Source organism: Antedon mediterranea, chromosome 1, assembly GCF_964355755.1.
Source record: "Antedon mediterranea chromosome 1, ecAntMedi1.1, whole genome shotgun sequence".
In the NCBI taxonomy this organism is placed as follows: Eukaryota; Metazoa; Echinodermata; class Crinoidea; order Comatulida; family Antedonidae; genus Antedon; species Antedon mediterranea.
The window spans coordinates 15,112,192-15,137,523 of NC_092670.1; the positions used below are offsets into that span (position 1 = coordinate 15,112,192).

Here is a 25,332-nt window from a genome sequence, read left to right on the forward strand (position 1 = left end):
GTTGTTTTTGCACATCATGAGCTAGGCTACCTTAGCATTTAATTTAGTCAGTTTATCTTACTTTCACTGCTGATTTGAAGTTTGAAAAGGGAACCTCAGAATAAAAAGCATTTGTTTGAACTTTTGAACCACACCCTACTCTCCCCTGGCTAAAAAGAGAAAATAAAACACTGTAGTAAAATCAGAACACAAACCTTCAATACAACCTAATGGTTCTACCAAAATTGGAGGTGGAAAGCTAGTTGGTCCATAATTTCCAGTTACAGTGAATTTAATTATCTTCACATTCATAAGTGGTGACACCAGACTAGTATGTACTTGTGTAGTTAGCACTTCTGGTGCCTCTATTTCGAACACCTAATAAAAAAAATGTATATAAATTTATTGAAAATACCAACAAAAAAAATCTTCTAAAAAAACGTTTTTACGTCTTACCTTTGCTCAATTCAATGAAATATTTTTATGATTTGAAAGATTGTTTTAAATGAAGAATATTTCTTTATGATAAAAATGTAACAGGGTTTTCAAACTGTATGATTTAGTGGTTAACTTATTTATTTATTCATTCATTCAATTTATTTGTTACATGATTAAAAATTCATTTACTCTTTTGTAAAGCCTAGTGTAGATTGTTAAACTAGTTTGCACCACAAATTACATTCCTCTGAAATAAAACATTATAAAAAGGTTTTTAGCATCATACCTTCTCGCCATCACCATTGTTGGAAGGAATTTCAATATATTCCTCATCCGTCAAAGTATGTTTGTACCTTATACTAAAGGCTCCGATACCGCCAATTGAACTAACACCTTTGGTCAAGAATCCAGTGACACGCACTGGCTCATCATAAAAGATGGTAACCGAAGCTTCTGTTGCACCGTCTGGAGTCCAGTATCCTTCAGTGTCAAATTTTGTTAATTCTCCTTGATTGTCTGGAGATTGTCTAGTGGATGGAGCTACAACTTCAAGAATTCTGGAACATGGTTCTGTAAAAGCGAAAGTAAAACATTTTTAAATAATCTAAATTTTTTTTTCAGTATTGCTGTACTTTTTGATTTATGAAAAGAATGAACATACCAATTGTTGTTGAATTTGAGGTTGTCTGTCTTGAGAAGGGTGTTTCAGTTACCTCTGTAGTAGTTGTCGTAAACAATGTTGGAGACGAAGTGGTTTCTTGGCTCACAGTTGTTGTTGTGGCTTAAATTAAAAAAAAAATATACATATTATTTATTTTTGTATGAATAAAATTTAAATAAACCTCCCAGCTGTTCTGAAGTGCACTGCAGGAATATACAGACAAGTACATAGGATAGAAAATGTTCAAGAAATTTTCCACCAAGACAAGATGCATCAGGTTAATTCTCTACCTGGTTCCTGCCCTCAGTATAGAAATCACATTTTATCCTTCAACCTTTCATTCATTTAGGCTATTTACGGTTGTAATAATTATAGTCGATACGTTGTATTAATGTTGTTGTACACCTTTAATGCTCCGTGTGGAGACAGAATCTTATATAAGTGAGCCCTAATATCAGGTATTTATGTTATATGTTATTTTATTTATTAGTTAGTTATGATTTAATTACGTTTGATAAGACATATCATGATTGTACACCCATGTTAAAAGCGATTTATGTATGTTAGGCCGTATAGTACATGGTAGTGACATGCTTCATTACACTTTGTCATTTTTTTTTTATTTGTTAGTATTTTTATGTAGATGGGTAGAATTAAAGTGAGCAAGTATAGATCAAGATACTTAATGAGAATTTATTCTTCTGTTGTTTTTCTGCATTTTTAACTGTGAGGGTTTGTTGACCACACTTACCAACTTGAGCGCATCCAACAATGCTGATCCCTATATCTGCTGATTCGGAAATTCGGTCCACCACATTAAATGTTACTTCAGCTGTAATAATGCTTGAAAATTCTTCACCACTAAGAGCAATTTCTTTTATCCCATCAGCAAATGAAAAAGAATACACCTTTAACAAAAACAAAAAAAATTTGTTCACAAACAAGGCTTCTCCTGGTCCCAATGTATTGCATGGACAAATCATTTTCTAAATGCCATATTAACCATTTACAGATAGCTCTATAACATAATTTATGAGGCGTTTTTAGACAAAATCAAAAGGTTTGTGTGCTGCCAATAATGTTTAGTTCAAAGTTTTAATGCAAGATCTGGTTATCTTTATGACAATTTGACAAATTTCTAAAGGAAAAAAACATTATTAATCACTATTGATAGTGATTGACAGTGACACATCATTTTTAAAATTTCTTACTGCAGTAAAGTATTATTATTAATTGATAGTGGTGACAAATCATAATAATAATAATAATAAGCTTTATTTAATCACGGATACTTAACTCAACTAAAAGTTGTTTTTCAGTAAGACCGTGCTCAAAGGAAAACACCAACAAAAATAAATGTAAAAAGCAGATATCAAATCAAATAATAAAACAATTACAGAAGCAAAAAACAAAAGCAGATAATAAAACAATTACAATGAAATAAAACAAGGATACACTTACTAACTATAAAATTAAATAATACACTACATTTAAATAAAGCTACATGAAATTAGCAGTTAACAGTTTCTTAAAAAGAGAGACATCTTCATGTAGCTCATTCCAAACCTTGGCACCTCTATATGATAAGCTACGTTTTTTGTAGTTTGTGTTTGGTTTTGGTACTATTAAATTTGGCTTAGTTCCAATATTATAGTAATTGTTTTTGATATTGAACTTATTTGATAAATATGGAGGTGCAAGGTTGTTCATAATCTTAAACATAACAATAGCTTCATTTATATATAATCTTTTATCTAAGTTCATCCAATTTACACTTTGTAGAGCTTGAGTACTTGAGTCGGTTTGAGATTTGTTTGTAATAACTTTTGCTGCGCGATTTTGAAGAACTTGTAGTGTTTTACTTTGAGTTATATTTGAACGTTCCCAAACAACATGGCAATACTCAAGATGAGGAGCCATAAGTGATTTGTATAGTTTGCATTGAATTTCTTTTGGTTAGTCTTTTTTAAGTAGTACAAGCTCTGCAAAACCTTAGATTTTACATTATCGATTTGTGAGCACCAAGAAAGATTATTATCTAATATCACACCAAGGTGTGATATGTCTTACATATTCAAACTTTATGAGACCAAAAAGTGTGATGTACCCAAATATGGTAGCGATATGCTTAAATATGGTAGTGATATGACATTATCATGCCCATATATGGGCACATCACATTTTTTGTTACCTTTGCTGTTACACCATCTGGTTCAACGACTGGTACAAAGTTACTATTCCCACTTCTCTGTAATTCAATTGTCAAATCAGCTGATTCATCGGCAAAACCGCTTGTTTCAATATTAATTTCTGCCATCGTGACTGGTACACTAAATTCAAAACGGACGGAGACAGAGGTGACATCTTGACCAGTACTCCATGGTCTTAAGGAACCTTGTCTGGAGGCACCTATGGCATCTTCTTGTTGATTAACAAACCTGGCTCTTTCATATCTATCCAAATTGCCAAATTCTTCCATATTGATGCCACAAATTGCTGTTAAAAAATGCTCATGTTATTTAATCTAAGTGCAATCTTTAGTATTCATATTTTCATATTGTAATGTTTATTTTAATACAAACAGTTTCATCTTAATGCTATTATTCTTATTGTAATATTTTTTTATATACCGTAATAAATAAGTAAACAAATAAAATAAAACATAATTTCACTAGATGTCATTTTAAACACATACCACTAACATCCGGGCCAGTCCATTCTCTCAAATTTGTAAATTACGATGCAAGAAATAGGATATTAGATTGTGTTCAGCACTTTATTTTATTACTATTTATATTTACAATTTTTAGGCCCTGGCCCCTCCATACAGCTTTTTCAAATTATTGGATCTGCCACTGGGGGATGTATTTAAACACAAGAAAACTGCGAATACTGTGATAACACAAAAATTCAAATTTATAGTGCCACTAATGACATTTTTTAACCATTTATTTTACCTGTGTTTGTTGTCAATCGAGTTGTGGTTGCTTCACTTGTTGTGGTAGGGGCATTGCTTGTCGTTGAAGGAATAGTAGGTTCTGACATTGTTTGCATGGATGTTGTTGGACGTGTTGTAACAACTACTGTAGTAAAAGTGGTTGTTGTTTCAACTGATTAAAAAAAAAAAATGGGAATTTATCACTGCCCTGTTTATCACCTACTTTTCAGAATTCCTACTTTCCTTAAATAATCAATGCAATGCATAAACAAGTTAGTTGGCAGAATTAAAGTTAAAAACATTCAAATTGGTGTCCCATTCAAAAAAACAATAACTTACTCTCATCACAGCCAAGGAAGTCAATGTGGATTATATTATCCTCTACAGCATCTTCCACAACAACCAATTTGATAGCTACAACATGTCGAAGCTCTTCAGGAAACTCATATGTAAACATATCAGTACTGTCAATCACAAACAGCTAAAAAAAATATATATACTATGATTAGAATATTAATAATGATAATAATAATTGTTTTTCATATAGTGCCTAACCAAATTAATTTTCTATGAAACACTACGTCCAGGTAGAAATTATGTCATTTCATATGCTATGCGAAAGAGATGGGTTTTCAGCAACTGTTTGACGTTGGCATTTTTGATTGATTGTGGAAGAGCATTCCATAAGGATGGAATTATAACTATATGTTATTACATTTGTAATATTACACTATTTCTTACCTTTAATGTAATGTTCTATATTGTATTATGAAAAGCCCATTTCTCAATTTTTCAAATGAATAAGTAAACATTGATAAATCATATCCTGTAACATTTCATTTTCATTTTATCATTTCCAATTCAGGACAATCTGGTAATTTTACTGGGATATAAAATATGTTGTAATACTGTAGAAGGAGGAACATCTAATTGTCCAGTTTTCTGGAGTTTACAATAAATATGTATCTATTAAGCCCTGTCTACACTAACTAAGTTTATGTGACCAAAAAAATGTGATAAAAACAATCTGATGTGCCCATATAGACATGATGAAATCATATCACTACAATATTTGGGCACATCACATTTTTTTTGTCAAACTATATAGTGTAGACAGAGCTTTATACATGGTTGGGCCATAAACAACTGTGCTCCAAGTGTTATTTCAGAACTAAGTTTTAAATATTTGATAAACACAAATCAATTTTGTGTTCTCATATGCACATAACTGTGTATTATATTAACACTTTCATGCAAATATCTCACTTCTTTTAGTGTGCTGTGTTAATTAGAATATGAGTTGTGAATAGTACAAATTATCTTTGTTAGGTGCACTATTTTCATTAAATGAAAGAAAATCCTCTTTTGTGTGATTTTCGTTTCGTATTGTTATTTTTCTTTATATGTTATTCTGAAATAAAGTGATCAATAAATTGTCTTATCTACCTTATCAATTCCGTTTTCCAAATAGTTTACAAATATATCAGTCTCTGTAGTAACATACTGAAGTCTAAATTGTTGAATAAAATCATCAGAGCTAGACGAGCCGCCACGTGTGACAAGAGATTTAATCTTTACAGGGTCCACATAATTTATTTCCAGATATCCATCAAGGAAATCTTCTTCAGGGTCAGATGATGTCAAAGATGTGTATTGAGCAGCATTTGTATTTGAACCACTCTCTCTTGATTCCTCCATTTGTATCTCTTCTCCCAGTTTGGACACACAAGGTCCTGGCAAACAAAAAAGATAACAAAAACTATTATTACTCTATAGAACCACAGTCTTTTGATTTGAAAATAACATGTCCCAATATCACGCACAATTAATTGGTCGTCAGTCGTTGCAAATTGAAATATGTCAAAAGGCATTCATTTTCCGACAATTGACATTTTATTAGCCCAGGTCAATCGCAGCACCGATCATCGCCTGGACCTAGGTGAGGAGCAAGGAAACATGTCCAAATTTTCCCACACGTGCACAATGAATTAACATGACATAGTTTTGTCGGTCATTGCAAATCAGAAGCTTCCTATACTTACTTGGTGTTTCTGTAGGTATTGGAGTAGTTGTGGTATAGGACGTGGTAGTCTGGGTTGTAGTAGTGGTCGGAGCAGGAGTTGTTGTTGGTGGAGCCGGTGTGGTTGGTCCAGGAGTAGTAGTCTCTGGGAATCTCCGTGTAGTAAATGGTGTTGTTGTAATCTCAATAACTGTCAAGAAAGAAAATTATTATTGCAATTATTTTTACTAGATGGCACGCTCGCTTCGCTCGCGTACCATCTAGGTCGTGCCCACAGATGGTTCTCGAATACACAGTATTTCCAGCGAGAAAAAAATGGAGATTTCAAATGTACGTACTGCCGGACTATAATACATTGTCGTTTACAGAAACGAATAAATATATACAATGATTTATGTAGTCAGCTAAAATTAGCACCCTGGGAATTACTTCCGAGAGAGAAACAAAATGAGTCAATTTTTTTTATTTGGACTCATTTAAACAAACCCAATTTGTGTTTTGTATGTAACATTAAGGGTTGAGGGATGGGGGAAGAAGATAGGTACAAAGAGGAAACATTTTAAAATATATTCTTATCCACTCAGTAACGAAATATTGTTTTTAATGTTTTATAGGCCTATAAATAATATACCACTAAATACAGTAAAACATTTACGATTTAATACGGTACTTTGTTAAAACTCTCACTGTCATAGTCGATTGAAATAGTAAAGTACATGTAACGATACACCACTACGACGTTTATATATTTTTAAATTATTAATTAATACAAACGTTGAGAAGCAACTGTCAGTAATAACGTTTATTTATTTGTATATTATATGTTTATAATCTAACAGTAGGGCCTACCCACATTCACAGTAATAAAGTTTATTTGTATATATTTTTATATTACATCTAACAGTACCAACACTCACAGTAAGAAATTTGCGATTCAAATTGCGATCAAAAGTGGTTAATACCTTAACAGTATTGTACAGCATTGCAATACTATTTATGTTTATTCTCCAAGGGGGCCCATAAATCTAAATCTATACCTCTATGGTTAAACCAAATAATTTGGAATGTTTATTTGTATATTATATGTTTATAATCTAACAGTAGGGCCTACCCACACTCACAGTAATAAAGTTTATTTGTATATATTTTTATATTACATCTAACAGTACCAACACTCACAGTAAGAAATTTGCGATTCAAATTGCGATCAAAAGTGGTTAATACCTTAACAGTATTGTACAGCATTGCAATACTATTTATGTTTATTCTCCAAGGGGGCCCATAAATCTAAATCTATACCTGTATGGTTAAACCAAATAATTTGGAATGTTCCATTCATCACAAATCAATACATTTGTAAAAACGTATATTAAATGTATCAAAATAGTATTTTTTAAAGAAAATCGGCCTGTCTTCAACATTATGATGGTGTACTCTAGCTGTTCAACCGGTTTTCAGCTATTAAAAACAATTATCGTAGGAGGAGATAGGAAAATGCGAAGCCTCCTCGCATTTTTGTGGCGGGTATTTTTCAAGATGGACATCCATTATACAGTGTATACCACGGTCGGAAAACACCCCTATTTGGGGCAAATCTTGGAACCTAAATTCGTTTTAACCGTCAATAACTTATTATCTAACTTAATTTAATTAGTAAACAGGGTTACATCAGGCGGTTAAAATCAGTACCGAAAGTACGAACCAACTTTACATACCATCGAGTAAAAATTATAGAAGTAAGGCGCGATTTACCGAATTTTGCCCTTACGTAAATTTATATATAGATTCATGAACAAAAATAAAAAAACACAGATACGTCTATGAAAAGCAGTAACAAATTGTATTAAAATAGATTAAGAAACAACACAGCTGATAACTATTGTTTTTTCTGCTTTAAATGAAGTTGATATAATTAAAGCTCTGCTTACACTATCAAACTACTGTAGTTGGTGAGTCCAAATATGGTAGTGATATGCCAAAATGGTAGTGATATGACATCATCATGTCTATACCTGGGCACATCACTTGTAGACAAAACTATAAAAATATAATAAATAAGCAAAAATACTGACCTGTGGTCGCTTCTGGTGTTATTGTTGTAATTGTAGTAACATATGGTTCACAACTGCAACAACCATCAATCTCCACACCATGTTGTCCCTTAAAAATCATATAAACATTAATAAATTAAAAGCTCTGTCTACGCTACCAAACTTTATGTGACAATAAAATGTGATGTGCCCATATATGGACATAATGTCATATCACTACCATATTTGGGTATATCACCACCATAATTGGGCACATCACACTTTTTTTGTCAAACTAGTTCGATAAGTATAGACAGAGCTTGTAACCACATACCAAAATTGTGTTCATTTGATGGAAGTGTCAAAATTTTACCCAATTTTCTCACAGTATTACCAAACTATATATATCAAACAATTACATGTTAATGCATGTCTCTGTTGAGGTACAGTAGTTAAACATTAATAATGTTAATGTAAATGTTTGTGTATAATCTTATATTACAGCCTAACTGGGCTGAATTGAGCACAGGTGTGAACATGTTCACAACAATATTCTTGTTGTACTGCTGCCATTAAATGGCGCTTATTTATTTGTCACCAACAACAACAGAGGCTGAGAAAGGTGCACTGGATTCTTTAAAGTGCACATAAGCCACTGTGTTTTTGAGATCATTTCTTAAAATTGGTGCAATAAAAATATTTGATATTTACCGTTGGGCACTCTAAGTTTTGAGGTTGACATGCTCCACAGTCAATACCTAATCTGTCCAGTCTTGGAATATAGGTACACCTACAACTCATACAGTCACCAACATCATATGTTTCCTCATCATTCTGTGATAAAAAAAAAAGAGATTGGTGTTAATTTTTTGCTACCAGTATATATAATGGCCGTGTTTGCGCAGCAGAAAATTAACCAATAATTATCCGATTTCAATGAGATAATTATCGGTTAATTTTTCTTGAGCGGAATCTGTTAAACTCAGTTTCCACAGGAAGTCTTATCGGTTAATATTGGTTAATTTTTTACTACGGAAACTAAAGAGACCATGTCATTTTGTTGACTCTTTAACTTGCTAATACAATTGTTTATTACAGTGACTGACTTATAAACTTTTACTTCAGTAACTGCAGGTAAATAATTTTGAAATGATCTCAAGTGAGTAATTATCTGCATATACTGAAGCATATATACAAAAAACATACATAATATCTTATCTTATCTTACTTGATGGCAGTATATTTTTATATAATGTTTTGTTTTAATTTGGTAGAGGTCAAGTTTTTAATACCCAAATTCACACATACAACCAAATGTAATAAATTGTATACATGAATATCTCCAGAGAGATGCTTGTCACAGTGTAATGTAAATGCTGTGAACAAAAATCATCAAATGATAAGATATGTGCATATGCACAGATACTACCGACTAAAAAACAGACGTACGTGTTTGTACAAAGGTAATAATTTGTTTTAAAATGATTAATATAGTAGTATTTAAACTAATATTGTTTATAATTTCCAAAATTTATGACAATAAGGAAATCACTTCATACCTCACAAGTGCATTCTTGAGCAAGGGTTATGCAGAATCCTTGGAAGAAGACGCTAGATCCAGGGCAAACACATGATCCAGTCATACAGGAATCGCCTACTGCATTTGCAATAGTATCCTCTAGGTTTTCCGTTCCAATTTCATTGCACGATACCGTGTACACGCAATTGGCATCTATGCTACATGCAGCTAAAAAGTTTCATAACAAATTGTAACATAAACAAAGAGTTGAGGAAATCGAAGTAACAAGTTTATGATTATGAATATACTAGAATATGAATTGCGTTAAGAAATGTATATGCTAAAATGATTATGTTAATGAATATGCTAGAATATGAATTGTGTTAAGAAATGTATATGCCGAAGCTAAGCAACGTTGGGCCCGGTCGCGTTCTGGATTGGAGACCGTCTAGAAATTGCGGCGGGTGCTGTATATACCGGAGAGTGATGGTGTAATGATAATATCGGAATAGCATATGATAGGCATGGATTCGAGGTTATCTATACCATACTAATTGCATCATTAGGCAAGCTGCTTTACTCTCATTGCCTTACCAAGGGTCCCAAATGATCAGAAAGTGCTGGATGGATCACCCTCATTAAATACGGTAAAAAAAAAAAGAAATGTATGCTAAAATGATTATGCTTAAGAAATGAATATGCTAGAATATGATTTGTGTTAAGAAATTTATATGCTAAAATGATTATGCTTAAGAAATGAATATGCTAGAATATGATTTGTGTTAAGAAATGTATATGCTAAAATGATTATGCTTAAGAAATGAATATGCTAGAATATGATTTGTGTTAAGAAATTTATATGCTAAAATGATTAGGTCAAGAAATAAATATGCTAAAATATGAATTGTGTTAAAAAATGAATGTGTTTAAGAAAATCAATACGCTAAGAAATTAATACGCTAAGTGGATGTGTTAAGAGCTTAACATTTAAAGAGATGTACTGTATACGTTAAGTTTTGAATATTATGAAATGAATATATTTTTAGTAAGTTAAAAAAAAAAGTTTATGAAATTGAAAGGATGAATAGTATGGTAGGGAGTGTACAGGGTGGCGAAATGGAGGGTGTGAGTGTTGGGGAGTGTAGGAGGTGGCGAAATGGAGGGTGTGGGTGGTTGGGAGTGTAGCAGGTGGCGAAATGGAGGGTGTGGGTGGTGGGAAGTATAGGTGGTGGCGAAATGGAGGGTGTGGGTGGTGTGAAGTGTAGGAGGTGGCGAAATGGAGGGTGTGGGTGGTGGGAAGTATAGGTGGTGGCGAAATGGAGGGTGTGGGTTGTGAGAAGTGTAGGAGGTGGCGAAATGGAGGGTGTGGGTGGTGGGGAGTATAGGTGGTGGCGAAATGGAGGGTGTGGGTTGTGGGGAGTGTAGGATGTGGCGAAATGGAGGGTGTGGGTTGTAGAGAGTGTAGGAGGTGGCGAAATGGATGGTGTGGGTTGTAGGGAGTGTAGGTGGTGGCGAAATCGAAGGTATGGGTTGTTGGAAGTGTAGGAGGTGGCGAAATCGAGGGTATGGGTTGTAGGGAGCATAGGTAGTGGCGAAATCAAGGGTGTGGGTTGTAGGGAGTGTAGGTGGTGGCGAAATCGATAGTGTGGGTTGTAGGGAGTGTAGGATGTGGCAAAATGGAGGGTTTGAGTGGTAGGGAGTATAGGAGGTGGTGAAATCGAGGGTGTAGGTGGTGGGAAGTGTAGGAGGTGGCGAAATCGAGGGTGTGGGTGGTGGGGAGTGTAGGGGGTAAAAAAATGGAGGGTTTTTTGGTGGTGGGGAGTAGGAAAGACAAATTAATTATTCATTTCATTCGTTTATTATTTATTTCGTAATAAAATGTACATATACTGCATTACAGATACAAAGCTTTTAACTAATATACATACTTACATAATAAAACAATACAAGAAAAAAAAAATATACAAAAGCCCATGGACCACAGACTGGTAATAGGTGTACATTAGATCTCTCAGAGTAAAAATTAATATCAATATTGTTGTCTACTTAAGAGTATTGAAAAGGATTTCAATAGCAAATTTAATCAGTCAATTTGTAACAATTCGCATGATGCTCAACATATAAATGGTTGATGACAACATAGGCCTACAGTTTTGAGACTAAAACTTCAAAAGTATTTTTTACCTTTGCCAAGGACTCGGAGGTATATGTTGTCGATCGAGTGTGTTTGTTTGTTTGTTTGTTTGTTAGCAGGATTACTCAAAAAGTAATTACAACAACTTTACCAAAATGAAAATACAGATAGATATGTAGTCATTTGGAGACAGTCTTAAAGTACCAAGTAAACTGAAATTGCATTTTCTCGAGAACTACTTGTCCAAAAAACTTCATCTTTGTACAAGAGGCAAGAGTTATAATTTGTGATTTGTAATTTTAAAACACAATTTGATTTAATTAAGGTTTTTTTTATACGAGTAGTTTTAAAAAACCTATTTCTTTTAAAATTCACCTGTTTGTTTTTGGCGTTGCTGTTCTATTGTTAGTCAACTGATACTATTGTTAGTTGAAAGGCTGGTAACATAACCATTACACCAAATTCGCATACACATGCTTGTAGTGAAATTAGCCTAAATCACACACAGCATTAAGACACACACAAATATATATATATGTATATATATTTTCTCTGAGAAATCTTATGTAGAATTTTACAGTAGGCGGTGGTATGCACTCTTGTTTTACACTGTAAATGTATACAGGTAAGTATCTCACTCATGACTACCAACACCACTGTTAGTTTGTGTAATTTAAGTTAAAAAGATCAGACAATTGGCAAAGATTTGATACATTGAAGAGTTTTGGCAATGTTGACTGTATTGATTCAAAAATAGACTAAATGAACCTACTTTGTGTAGTCACTTGTGTTGTTGTGGTAATTTCTGTTACAGTACAGTCAGTGGCTGGTACTGCACAATAGCTACTAGAATCTATTTTTCCCTCTGGACAATTACATCTACTACAGCGAGGTCCAACACTTGATGGACATTGTGACATTATCAGTTCTCCTCTGCAATCGAGTCTGCAATCACAGAAGTCTTCACAACTTTCCACTACAATTCAAAAACAAGTTAAAAACATTATCAAATGCACATAAGTATATCATTTTATTACAGAATGAAAATTGCATACAAAATATCAATACAACAAAGTGTACTTTAAACGGTAAGACCTAAAAAGTTAAAAGTTACTAAAAAAAGTTTTAAAAAACCCCAAAAGTAATGTTCAAAAAATTAAGTTGTTTTAAAAGTTAAAAACAGAGTTAAAGTCCTTTAAACCCAAGAGATTCAAGGAACTCCCCATATGGAAGGGCCCCCACTGTGACACTTGATATATACAATATCTGGACCACAAGTTAAATTACAATCAGGCACCCAGTAGAAAACCGTTATAGCGAAAATTCCTACTGTAGTGTATATCTTTATTACGTACACAAAATACAGGAATACCAAATGCAAAAGCTTGTAGAATCATTATACAATAATCTATTTTTAGTATTATTGCTTTGGACTGTCAAAGCAGGGAGTTGTTATCAACTCCCTGGTCAAAGCTTTAACCTAACTAAATGGAATACTTGAAATCATTTCACAGTACAAAGAGCTTACTTGTGGTTGTTGTCATGGTTGAAGTTGTTGGTTGAGTTGTTGGTAAGCCAGTTGTTGTTGGTGTTGTTGCTGGTGTTGTTGTAAGGGTACAACTGACTGCATAACAACTGACTGATGTTCCTAAACAGAGACACTCTGTACATTCTTCATTGTGTGAAGGCCATTTTTCCCTATACTGAAAAAGAAAATTGTATACATGAAATGAAACCTAATTATTCTGGGATTATGCTATACTACTATATTAAGTATGCAGTCATTGGCATGCACTAAGAGCACATCACTAAAGTATACTGAGTTTTTTTTCTAGTGTAGTTTACTAGGCACTAAAGTCCAAGATGGCACGAGTGCTGCTGACCAGGTTTCAATTTTTTGGTTAGCAGCGAAGGTGTATTCCCATATTTCGGTTTGGTTTTAGCCCTTTTTCCCTCTTTCAGTTTGTAATTGAATAATACAGTTTTATATTCAAGCCCGCAGGTAAGGGGGTTTGTAGGGTTTGAAATAGCCCCCTTTTTTCTGAATGCCCTTTCAAACAAGAGACAACAATGGGCTGAACTTTTTTGACCATCCTACTTAGACAGCACTGCAGGCAATTTTTGTTACATAGGTAGGCCTAAATATCTCTTGCTTACATTTGCAATTTCCCCAATTTGTAGAAAAAGACCACTCCCCCTCCCCGCCCACCAACATGGCTGCCAAAATCCAGGTTCGAGCTTGCTATATTTACAAAAGAACTACAGTATGTAATATTTACAATATATCCATGACCATTATCAACACAGTTGCAGTTATGCTGAGCTACGCAATGGGTACCATTGTAGAATCTGTCTTCGCCTATGCATTCACAGCATATGGTACTAGTATCATGGGCCAAGCAAGCAATATTTTGACATGTGTCTTGCCTGCAACTGCCATCATTTAGTGGACATGGCACTGACATCTGTCCATGAGGACAAGCTACAAAAATATGAATGTTAAATTAGCACAACCTCAAAGAAATATTACATACAAAATAAACTTGATAGTTATTGGAATAATAATAATAAGATTTTGATAAAACAGCGACGATATTATGCTGGCCGCAGTTGCCTTCCATACAATATTTGTGGCGTTTCATATTGTAACTTTTCGCGGCACTGTTTTGCCTGTAGTTAGTTAATCAGTCATAAACTTCAGTCGTACCTTTGTAGGTAAGAAATATTAGTTTAAAATGGATAAATCACTATAACTGTTGAAACAGCTTGTTTTAGATATATTTAGGATACTATGGATATTAATGTTATTGCATTTTGAGAATCTATATAATAGTTTTGATTGTGTATAGTTCGAAGGGTGAACTAGTTATCACACAGTATGCACACATGTGCGCGAGATGCTGTGGTATATAGCCTGGCTTGGTTTGCGGGATGGTTTCTTCTTAGTTGCTATGGCAACAGGGATAGTGTTGAAAAGGCGATTGGAAGTACCTTTTTGATGGTTATGTTTAGGGTGATCCCTTAATGTTTACATTTGTTGTAATTTGTACTTTTTAATAGTTTTATAGATTTCGTAGATTGTCAGTTATAGTTTTTTCCTTCATAGGTATTAAAATTTAACAGTATACATTCACAGATGTTTTTCATTGTGCTGCATCCATAGGCTCACAGCTTTGTAAGTTATGTCATACTATAAAAGATACTGTATGTAAACAACAAACTATGTAACAATTTAATTAACAATGATATAGCATATATAATCATATTTATATGATAGCAAGGTTTAAAGTATTTCATATGTACTACTGTATTTGAATATCAATTTGAAGGAATTATACTTTCTGTTATTTTCAGTTACCATACGTACCATACACACATATTCAATCATTGAATAAAACGGTTATACTTAACGGAGCATTTCTAAGCTGTTTGATTTGTGTCCGTGAAAGATATATAAAATGAGGTGGTTGGTAGGTCTAAATGATACGTGAAATCTAATTTAGTTTAGTTTATCATCCGTGTTAATCATCTCACTTGTGTAATGCCTGACGTTGCTGCGTTGTGTCAAAATGGGTACCAAGCATAAAAGCTCCAATATACATAGGTTATTCTACAGCAATGGCTGTTATTACCATCAATAAGAATACTTACATGGCGGAGGATGTGGTGGTCCAGTTGTAGTAATAGTTACAGGTGTAGTTATTTCTTCTACAGAATAAAAACAAACAATATATCTAGTGAAGTATAACCTAAATAATGTGAATTTATAACACAGATATCCCTATTTTGTATTGGTTGATTTCATTTAAAATACTATAAATCAATTGTCAACTTGAGATAACACAAATAATGATCAAATATGATTTAATGTAGTATGTCAATACACATGTTGTTTCTCAAAAATAGATATAAGAAACAAATAATGAGTGCTTTCATAAGTTGTTACATATCAGACTTATGTAATGCTTGGTGTCTTACCACATCCTCTCTCATCTCTGCATCTTGGAGGACAGTCACATATACCGTCACAACGATTTATAGTATTAGTACAACTGTTTGGTGAGCATGAAAATTGACCAATTCCCTCACAATGTGAATAGTGACACCCTGGGCAGCAATTGCCATCTGGTTGCCATTTTATGTAAGTCTAATAAATAAATAATAAATTACTCTACTCGAGTACTGCAGTAACTATATTTTGCTTACTCTTTATACAATCATTTAGCAAATTTTTTTGGGGTAATCATACACATTGTTTAATGCAGAAACTGTCTTATAAACTTCTACATTAAAACAAACTAAAATCATGTTATTTCATTACTGCAGTAGAATTATTTTAACATGATCCCTTTGCTAAGTGGTAGAGACTGAGCATAGTGAAATATATATGACCAACAGCCAAAACAGGAATCAAACAACAAAATAAAAAGTAAAAATATTTATTACGATGTCCATTTTTTTTTAAATAAGAGGGAAGCAATCTTTGACTAACAGGTGACAAACTGTATGTGCTGGTGCCACCACTCTCTCATTGATCTAAGGCTCTTTCTACACTATCAAACTTTACGTGACAAAACAATGTGATGTGCCCATATATGGACACGATGACAGCGTATTACTAACTCGTTTGATAGTGTAGTGTAATGAATGAATGAATGTGTTAAAACTTACTGGTGGACAGTCAGTAATTTCACAGATTTGGGTGGTGCATTCTATATCACCAACACCTTCACATGTGCAATCTGTGCATTCGTCAGGAGTATATGTTGATCCAACCTAAATAAAAACATTTAAGTGTAAACAATTAAATGTAAACAATTTAAGCAATTAAATGTAAACAATTTAAGCAATTAATGTAAACAATTAAATGTAACAATTAAATGTAAACAATTTAGACAATTAAATTTAAACAATTAAGTGTAAACAATTAAAGCAATTAAAATTAAACAATTTGGACAATCAAATGTAAACAATTTAGACAATTAAATGTAAACAATTTAGAAAATCAAATGTAAACAATTTAGACAACTAAATGTAAACAAAGTGTAAACAATTTAGACAATTAAATGTAAACAATTTAGACAATTAAATGTAAACAATTTAGACAATTAAATGTAAACAATTAAGTGTAAACAATTTAGACAATTAAATGTAAACAATTTAGACAATTAAATGTAAACAATTAAGTGTAAACAATTTAGACAATTAAATGTAAACAATTGAATGTAAACAATTTAAGCAATTAAATGTAAACGATGTAAACAATTAAATATAAACAATGTAAATAATTAAATGTAAACAATGTGAGGGCGTGTGGTGCAGTGTGTTGGACCTTCGACCATAGAGATATTATAGTTCACTATAATATCTCTATGCTTCGACTACTGATCATGAGATCGAGGTTTGAATCCAACTCTCGCTGCATTGCTTGAATCCGTAGACAAGATACATTATTTACGTTTGCCTCTCTTCACCCAGGTGTATAAATGGCCGTTTCTGCTGCCATAAAGTACTGTATTTAATACGGTATTTTTGGAATACCGTATTTCTTTGGCAGCAGAAACTGTGCTCATAAAAAAAAAACTGTATTTTGTATACAGTATTTGCCCCACAAAATTAGTGGATAAAATACGGTATTTACAAATTTATACCATATTTTCTGTAACTGTTTCTGCTGCCAATAAAAAAATACCGTATTTTTTTACCTGTGACATGAGGTCAACATCGTGTTGTGTTTTGATTTTTTGTCACTGTGACAGTTGTTTAACACATGTGCAAAAATGTGGAGCGAAGAAGTTACCGTTTTTACTATTAATTTGTGGGGGGGGGGGGGGGAAGCGAAACTTTCAGGAAAACTAAGGGGCAATAACTTAAAAGGGACTGCACTATTTATAAAGAAATTTTGAACAAAATAAAACAGAAATACAATGTAGATTTGTCTCCAAAGCAATTTCCTTCATTGCGACTTTTCATCAAAATCAAAACTACAACATTTTTTGTTATGTCTACCATGTTTATCGGGACAACACAAGCACATGTGTACCATACCAAGTGTGGACAACCGGTAGACATCGAGAGTGGGAATTCCTGAGTTACATTGCACACGCTCAGTATACTTAGGTCAAACACAGACTTCCGGTTCAAGAATGGCAGTTTGGGTATAAAGATGAAATTTAACACGACCACCCCCAAGAAGTATTGTTAGCAGAAACGGGGTACTAAAAAATACCGTATTTTAAATACCGTATTCTATACCGTATTTTTATACCGTATTTTCAGCAGTTGCAGCAGAAACAGGCCCAAAGAGTACCCAGTTAAATCAAGACAAAAATTTGCGCTGATTAATAGCTGCATTATGGGAGTATGATCCCAAAAAAATGACTGTGGTAATAATGTTCAGCGCTTAGAGGTTTCACAACATTAGGCGCTATATAAATCCAGGATATTATTATTATTAATTAAATGTATACAATTAAACAATTAAATATAAACAATGTAAATAATTAAATGTAAACAATCAAATGTAAATAATTAAATGTAAACAATTTGATGCAGGCATCTATTTCGGCATTTGCCAGCATGCAAGAAATGAGAAATATACTGTACATACGGCAATACATTCACCATGGGAGTGACATCCATTACAACCAGGTGTTGTTTCAGTAAAGTTTCTTCCAGTTACAGATGTCACCAGAGTTGTCAAAGTAGTTGTAGAAATAGTAGTCACTATTAATAGATAAAGATACATTGTTACTTTTTGTGATTTAAGTTATCTTTTTCACTCTTTTTTTTGCAGGCAGAAAAAGTTGAATAAAATGGACATTGTCAAAGTAGCAAATTAATCAAGGCGAAGTAGGGCTGGTAATACGATTGCTTAAGTTTTTATTATTGTTGAATAAAAAAGAAATCAGTACAGTATTACCAATTTGCAGGGCCAAAAGGCAGAAATTGTATAAAAGGAGGGGTTCTTTTCCCCCGCAAAACGGCAAAGTGCAAGCCTAAGAGACTGAAGAAAAGTTAGTTTTACACTTAGCATAGTAGATGAAAATAATTGTCCTGCTGGTTAGGTAGATTTTACTAAAAAATGTTAATGGGTTAGACTTATCTACAAGCAATTTCGCTGCTGTTCTCTAGATTGAAAGGGACACAAAATGGACTTCTTTTGATTACAGGCTCGATAGCTAGTTTTCTGAATTGAAGTTCAATAACAAAAATTACATTTATAAAATTCGGACATTGAGGAAGTTTTCACTTTAAAAAAAAAATAGTATTATCTTTCCTCTCAATCCATTCACTATTGTTTTGAAGTCTAAAAATAGAATTGGATACTTACAAGTTTCACAATAGCAGCAACGATGGCCAACTGGTTCAATTAAAACTTCGCCCTGTAAAAACATTTTATTCATTCAATAAAGATAGTACAAATAGTGCAAATAACTGCACACGTAGATGACCCAGAAACAGTTTCCAAAATTTGTCTTAACTTACTAAAAACTCCATAATACATTTAAAAATACTTGTACTAATAAAAAACATACAACTAAGATTCATGTGCAGTCCTAGTACATCATTCAAGACGTTTAGGGGTTAATACCCTGTTGTGCTAGCCACAGTCATGGACGGAGGGCGGAGTGCCGTAAATGACATGATGTTATAAGGGGAGAAGCATGTATTGTGGTATTATTATTATTATTATTATTATTATTATTATTATTATTGTTCTTTTTAATATAAAATGAAAGAAACATACATTAGTACATGTTATATCACATGATGCCTTTGTACAGTTTACGTCTCCATTTTCTTGACAAGTACACGTAACACATTCTGATACATGCATGGTCTCTGAATACTAAATTTAGAAAGAAAAAAACCTAAATGTACCAACTGTTTTTTAATGAAGGGTCATATAAAAGTATGAAGCCAATGCAATACAATGAGAGCCAAGCATGTTAAGCAAGACACATCTTTAGGGACCATGTCAAAATGATTATATTATTATTATTCTATTCATTATATTACTCTACTACTACATTTTGTTTACTGCAATAATGTATGCTTTTAGTTTGTATCAATGTAACAGTGAGTTTATTAGTCAGTCACTGTAATAACAACGTATGATTGCACAAGCTTGCTAAATAATTGCATAAGCTGTTTTTAAAGAGTAACAAAACATAGTTACTGCAGTAAGTACAGTAGAATAATTTTTATCAATCATACAAACACATTTATTGTCTTATAAACTTGTACATGAGAAACACTAAATATAAATTTTTTCAGTAAAAATTTTTTTGATTAAAATAGAATAGAATAATTTATACACGATCACAATGTTTGTAACATTCAGGTAATCCTGCCTCATTAATTTAATTTAGTTTTTAATGTATTATTGTAAATTTGACAATGGAAAATAAATGATATATAATGATATATGAATCATACCTGAAGTACAGCACCCTCATAATCACATGGACAATGATTCTCTTGAACACATGAATTTTCACTTCTGACCATTCCTTCTGGGCAGAAGCAGCCACTTTCACAGCCTTCACTACATAACATGTTCATGTTGGTACAATCAGTGTGACACGTGCATACCTCCCGATAAACAAAAGGAGCAAAGCAAGCTGTAGAATTTAATTATACAAAATATACTATAACAATTTTATTTTAGAAAAGTTGTATATAAATTATTATAATATTTATACTGGTACAATTAAATGCATCTAAATGAGCTATTATAATGATTTTCCTAATGAATTTTCCTAAAGCTCTGTCCACACTATCAAACTAGTTTGTTCCCAAATATAGTAATGATATGCCTAAATATGGTTGTGATATGACATCATCATGTCCATATATGGGCATATCAAGTTTGATAGTGTAGAAAGAGCTTAAGTTTTTCTTATTAGTGGAGGTTGCACATAGCACATGATAAATGATTATCCAAGCTATAGGCATAGACAACTGAAGAATGCTCTGTTCATGTGCTTTAAGCTCTGTCTATACTGTCAAATTGTATGTGATGTGCATGGACATGATGATGTCATATCACTACCATTTGTGGACATATCACTACCATTTGTGGACATATCACTACCATAGTATTATTAAAAAAAGCTTTACTGATGCAAAGGTCCCTAATTATACATGTACATACCAGCAGAGTTTAATAAACTTACGATTCACACTTGTTGTTGGGATTACAGTTGTTGGTGTGGCACGGCATTCGCAGCAGTCACCTTCATCATAAAGGGTGTATCCCTAGAAAAAGTAAAACATAAAAAAATTTATAATCACAAAATAAAAATATACAGAAGAACTTTTTTTAAGTGCATGCAAGCAAATATTATTCAACCGATCATTGTGAAGCTCTGTCTACACTATCGAACTATACAGTATGTAATAAAAAATGTGACGTACCCATATATGGACATAATGATGTCATATTACTACCATATTTAAGCATATCACTACCATTTTTGGACACATCACATTTTTTTTTTTAAACTAGTTTGATAGTGTAGACAGAGCGTGAGAACGGATTTGGCAGCTTTGGCTTTGACTGGAGGACATGGGATGATTGGCAATATGATAGATTAGTTCTACCTCCCAAACCCCTACCCCGCGATCACCTCAACACCCAACGCCTGAGTTGCCACTTTGAAATGAGAGAAACTTACCTCTGGACAACTGTCAAGGTTGCAATCACCTTGTGCGCATACAATTTGTGTTGCTTGACACATGCATGTTTCACAATTACCTCGACGCCATGTAGCCAACAACTACAAATGAAAAATAAGAATTTGAAAAAAGAAATCACACATAAGTAAAAATAAAGAGAAGTTCAAGATAAAAGTCAGCCAGCTTACTATATGAATTGTTTGATTTAAAAAGTTAAAAATGTAAATATTGTTATGGCCAATATGGGGCAAAGTTTATGTTTAAATTGCTGTATCAAGATGAAGCATTGTATTATAATGTAAACATTTGTAGTGAACAGTGAATCTCCTCTGCAACCACAATATCTTTAAAAAGAAAATAAAACAAAAATTCTTTTTTGAGTTGACAGCAAACCTCATTTGGGCCTAATCTTACCCTATAGAATTGGTTACTTTCAGAATCATAGCAAGGACATTCACTCTGCTCTATACAGACACTATTGTGTTCTACCAAACCTGACGGACAATTACAACCGCTAGTGCAGCCACTGGATGTGTCACACATTTCTATTCCATCAGCCAAGTCAGCACATGTCAATGTGCAGTAGCAATCACTTGCAACACGGTTACTTGGACCTGTTAAAAATTGTTGTATAGTATTGTCGTGTAGTTTTAAATTAAAATATAAATATTTAAACTGCATTTATCTTACCATACTCACAGTATTTTAAATTACAAAATGGTCCTACTTTTACAAGATTTTAAAATGTATTTAATTTTAATCACAGCAATCATTAAAAATAGAAAATAAAAACTGATATTTATAGGAATATTTGGCTGTTTTTTATATCCATTTAAAACCAAATACTCAAATTAAAATAAAATAATAATACTTACAATGTAAGGTAGTTGAAGGAACATATCCTGAAACAATAAACGTACAAAAAAAATGTTAATACAATAGTTAAATACAACTAACATTGACATCGACCTGGGTCAAGTTGTTAATTATAACTCCAGCTAAAACCCATTTGCCATTCATAGAAATACTGATGAAGAAAATAGAAAATAGGCTAAGGGATTATGTCAGAACTATGCTACTGCAGTTATCGCAGTAACTACATTTTGCTTACTCTCAATTTGCTAATGCAAGTATTTAGCAAGCTTTTCTTACAGTGATTCACTCATAAACTTCAAGTTTACACTGATGCAAATTAAAATCATATGTTAATGCACTAAATAATATATTTTTTGCATTAACTGTAGTAGAATAATTTTGATATGGTCTTTTAAACTGATAACACAAAAATTGAAAAGATAAAAAGTGAATTAAAAAAAAATATAGAATTCCTTACAAAAAAAAGATGAAGAATAGATACAATTTATCAGAAAAAAAAGATAGTTATTTATACTGTAGGTAGTCATTATTAAGAGAAAAAAAAATGTGTTCGCATCCATTTTTAATTTAATCTTAATAACACACACCTTCATTTAAGAATTAACATTTATTAAATAAAAAGTACCCTATATTGAAGAATCACAGTTAAATAGGGCATAGATTTTCAGTCAACCTATTGTTGCACATGTGGTTTCAGTCAACCTATTGAATGAGCAAAACAAATTTGCAGTACTCGTAAATAAAACAACATTGATGGCACTTTTGATATCATTAGGAGTGCAACAACTATTATGTGACCCACAATCCTCAAATCAAATGACAAGAATCCACTAACTAAGGTGTATTATAAAACTTTCATCTGCAAACAAAAAGCCTAATTCACTTATTCACACATAACAATTGATTTAATTAAGAAATATATTTTACACTTTCAACATCAATAATTAATTTTTTATTTGGATCCTAATAATAATAGGAGTTAATTTGTTTGTTGTTTGTTTCAATTATAAAGTTTTGCCAAAAAAAATGTTACATTAATCATCAATTTAGTGCATATAAATATAGGCAATCAAATAAACAGAAAGTTATAAATGAAACTTGAAGAAAATTATCAGAAGAATAAACGAAGAATTAAGAGAAACATTAGTTTAACATGAAATAAGCTGTATTTAATAGCATACTCTAAAATAGAATCTGAGAAGAAACACGCATTTTAATCAAACAAAATGTTTACCACTCGTTGTTGAACCATAGGGCTCTCCTGTTGTTGAACCAGAGGGTTCTCCTGTTGTTGAACCATAGGGCTCTCCTGTTGTTGAACCATAGGGCTCTCCTGTTGTTGAACCTGAGGGTTCTCCTGTCGTTGAACCAGAGGGCTCTCCTGTCGTTGAACCAGAGGGTTCTCCTGTCGTTGAACCAGAGGGTTCTCCTGTCGTTGAACCAGAGGGCTCTCCTGTAGTTGAACCAGAGGGCTCTCCTGTAGTTGAACCAGAGGGCTCTCCTGTAGTTGAACCAGAGGGCTCCCCTGTTGTTGAACCAGAGGGCTCTCCTGTCGTCGAACCAGAGGGCTCTCCTGTCGTCGAACCAGAGGGCTCTCCTGTCGTCGAACCAGAGGGCTCTCCTGTCGTTGAACCAGAGGGCTCTCCTGTCGTTGAACCAGAGGGCTCCCCTGTCGTTGAACCAGAGGGCTCCCCTGTCGTTGAACCAGAGGGCTCCCCTGTCGTTGAACCAGAGGGCTCTCCAGTCGTTGAACCAGAGGGTTCTCCTGTCGTTGAACCAGATGGTTCTCCTGTCGTTGAACCAGAGGGTTCTCCTGTTGTTGAACCAGAGGGTTCTCCTGTTGTTGAACCAGAGGGTTCTCCTGTTGTTGAACCAGAGGGCTCTCCTGTAGTTGAACCAGAGGGCTCTCCTGTTGTTGAACCAGAGGGCTCTCCTGTTGTTGAACCAGAGGGCTCTCCTGTTGTTGAACCAGAGGGCTCTCCTGTTGTTGAACCAGAGGGCTCTCCTGTTGTTGAACCAGAGGGCTCTCCTGTTGTTGAACCAGAGGGTTCTCCTGTTGTTGAACCAGAGGGTTCTCCTGTAGTTGAACCAGAGGGCTCTCCTGTAGTTGAACCAGAGGGTTCTCCTGTAGTTGAACCAGAGGGCTCCCCTGTTGTTGAACCAGAGGGCTCTCCTGTTGTCGAACCAGAGGGCTCTCCTGTTGTTGAACCAGAGGGCTCTCCAGTTGTCGAACCAGAGGGCTCTCCAGTTGTTGAACCAGTAGGCTCTCCTGTTGTAGATACTGATGGCTCTCCTGTTGTTGAACCAGAGGGCTCTCCTGTTGTTGAACCAGAGGGCTCTCCTGTTGTTGAACCAGAGGGCTCTCCTGTTGTTGAACCAGAGGGCTCTCCTGTTGTTGAACCAGAGGGCTCTCCTGTTGTTGAACCAGAGGGTTCTCCTGTTGTTGAACCAGAGGGTTCTCCTGTTGTTGAACCAGAGGGTTCTCCTGTTGTTGAACCAGAGGGTTCTCCTGTTGTTGAACCAGAGGGTTCTCCTGTTGTTGATCCAGAGGGTTCTCCAGTTGTTGATCCAGAGGGCTCTCCTGTTGTTGAACCAGAGGGCTCTCCTGTTGTTGAACCAGAGGGCTCTCCTGTTGTTGAACCAGAGGGCTCTCCTGTTGTTGAACCAGAGGGCTCTCCTGTCGTCGAACCAGAGGGTTCTCCTGTCGTCGAACCAGAGGGCTCTCCTGTCGTCGAACTAGAGGGCTCTCCTGTTGTTGAACCAGAGGGCTCTCCTGTTGTTGAACCGGAGGGCTCTCCTGTTGTTGAACCAGAGGGCTCTCCTGTTGTTGAACCAGAGGGCTCTCCTGTTGTTGATAAACCTGAGGGTGCTCCTGTTGATGAACCTGAGGGCTCTGGTGTAAAAATAAGTTAAGATAATGAAAACATTTAATTGTGTAAATAATTTATGTTTCTATATATTGAACATAAAAATTTAATTTCTATTTATAATCTGGTAGTACTCCTCTGCATTTTCCACAAAAGCCTTAGTCTATTCCAAGTACTGTAACTCTC

General features: G+C 34.0%; 1 protein-coding gene across 12 annotated transcripts in view; it reads right to left on the reverse strand.

The window, feature by feature from the left end:
* Nucleotides 1-25,332, reverse strand: part of LOC140057990 (uncharacterized) — a 130,093-nt gene that overhangs the window by 54,958 nt on the left and 49,803 nt on the right. For 11 of the 12 annotated variants that reach the window (XM_072103641.1, XM_072103638.1, XM_072103640.1 and 8 more), the window contains exons 65-91: nt 23,514-25,172; nt 22,279-22,305; nt 21,818-22,017; nt 21,403-21,504; nt 20,902-20,983; nt 20,162-20,346; nt 19,470-19,571; nt 19,053-19,104; nt 18,330-18,445; nt 16,391-16,495; nt 15,698-15,866; nt 15,371-15,427; nt 13,999-14,201; nt 13,248-13,422; nt 12,492-12,695; nt 9,626-9,813; nt 8,778-8,900; nt 8,109-8,196; nt 6,059-6,226; nt 5,463-5,749; nt 4,356-4,497; nt 4,036-4,188; nt 3,270-3,574; nt 1,830-1,986; nt 1,079-1,198; nt 704-987; nt 195-357 (exon numbers count right to left, since the gene is read on the reverse strand). In XM_072103641.1, the coding sequence (XP_071959742.1) occupies nt 195-357; nt 704-987; nt 1,079-1,198; nt 1,830-1,986; nt 3,270-3,574; nt 4,036-4,188; nt 4,356-4,497; nt 5,463-5,749; nt 6,059-6,226; nt 8,109-8,196; nt 8,778-8,900; nt 9,626-9,813; nt 12,492-12,695; nt 13,248-13,422; nt 13,999-14,201; nt 15,371-15,427; nt 15,698-15,866; nt 16,391-16,495; nt 18,330-18,445; nt 19,053-19,104; nt 19,470-19,571; nt 20,162-20,346; nt 20,902-20,983; nt 21,403-21,504; nt 21,818-22,017; nt 22,279-22,305; nt 23,514-25,172 (5,616 nt within the window). The remainder of the gene's footprint in view (nt 1-194; nt 358-703; nt 988-1,078; nt 1,199-1,829; nt 1,987-3,269; nt 3,575-4,035; nt 4,189-4,355; nt 4,498-5,462; nt 5,750-6,058; nt 6,227-8,108; nt 8,197-8,777; nt 8,901-9,625; nt 9,814-12,491; nt 12,696-13,247; nt 13,423-13,998; nt 14,202-15,370; nt 15,428-15,697; nt 15,867-16,390; nt 16,496-18,329; nt 18,446-19,052; nt 19,105-19,469; nt 19,572-20,161; nt 20,347-20,901; nt 20,984-21,402; nt 21,505-21,817; nt 22,018-22,278; nt 22,306-23,513; nt 25,173-25,332) is intronic. The other variant, XM_072103656.1, reaches the window with a different exon arrangement.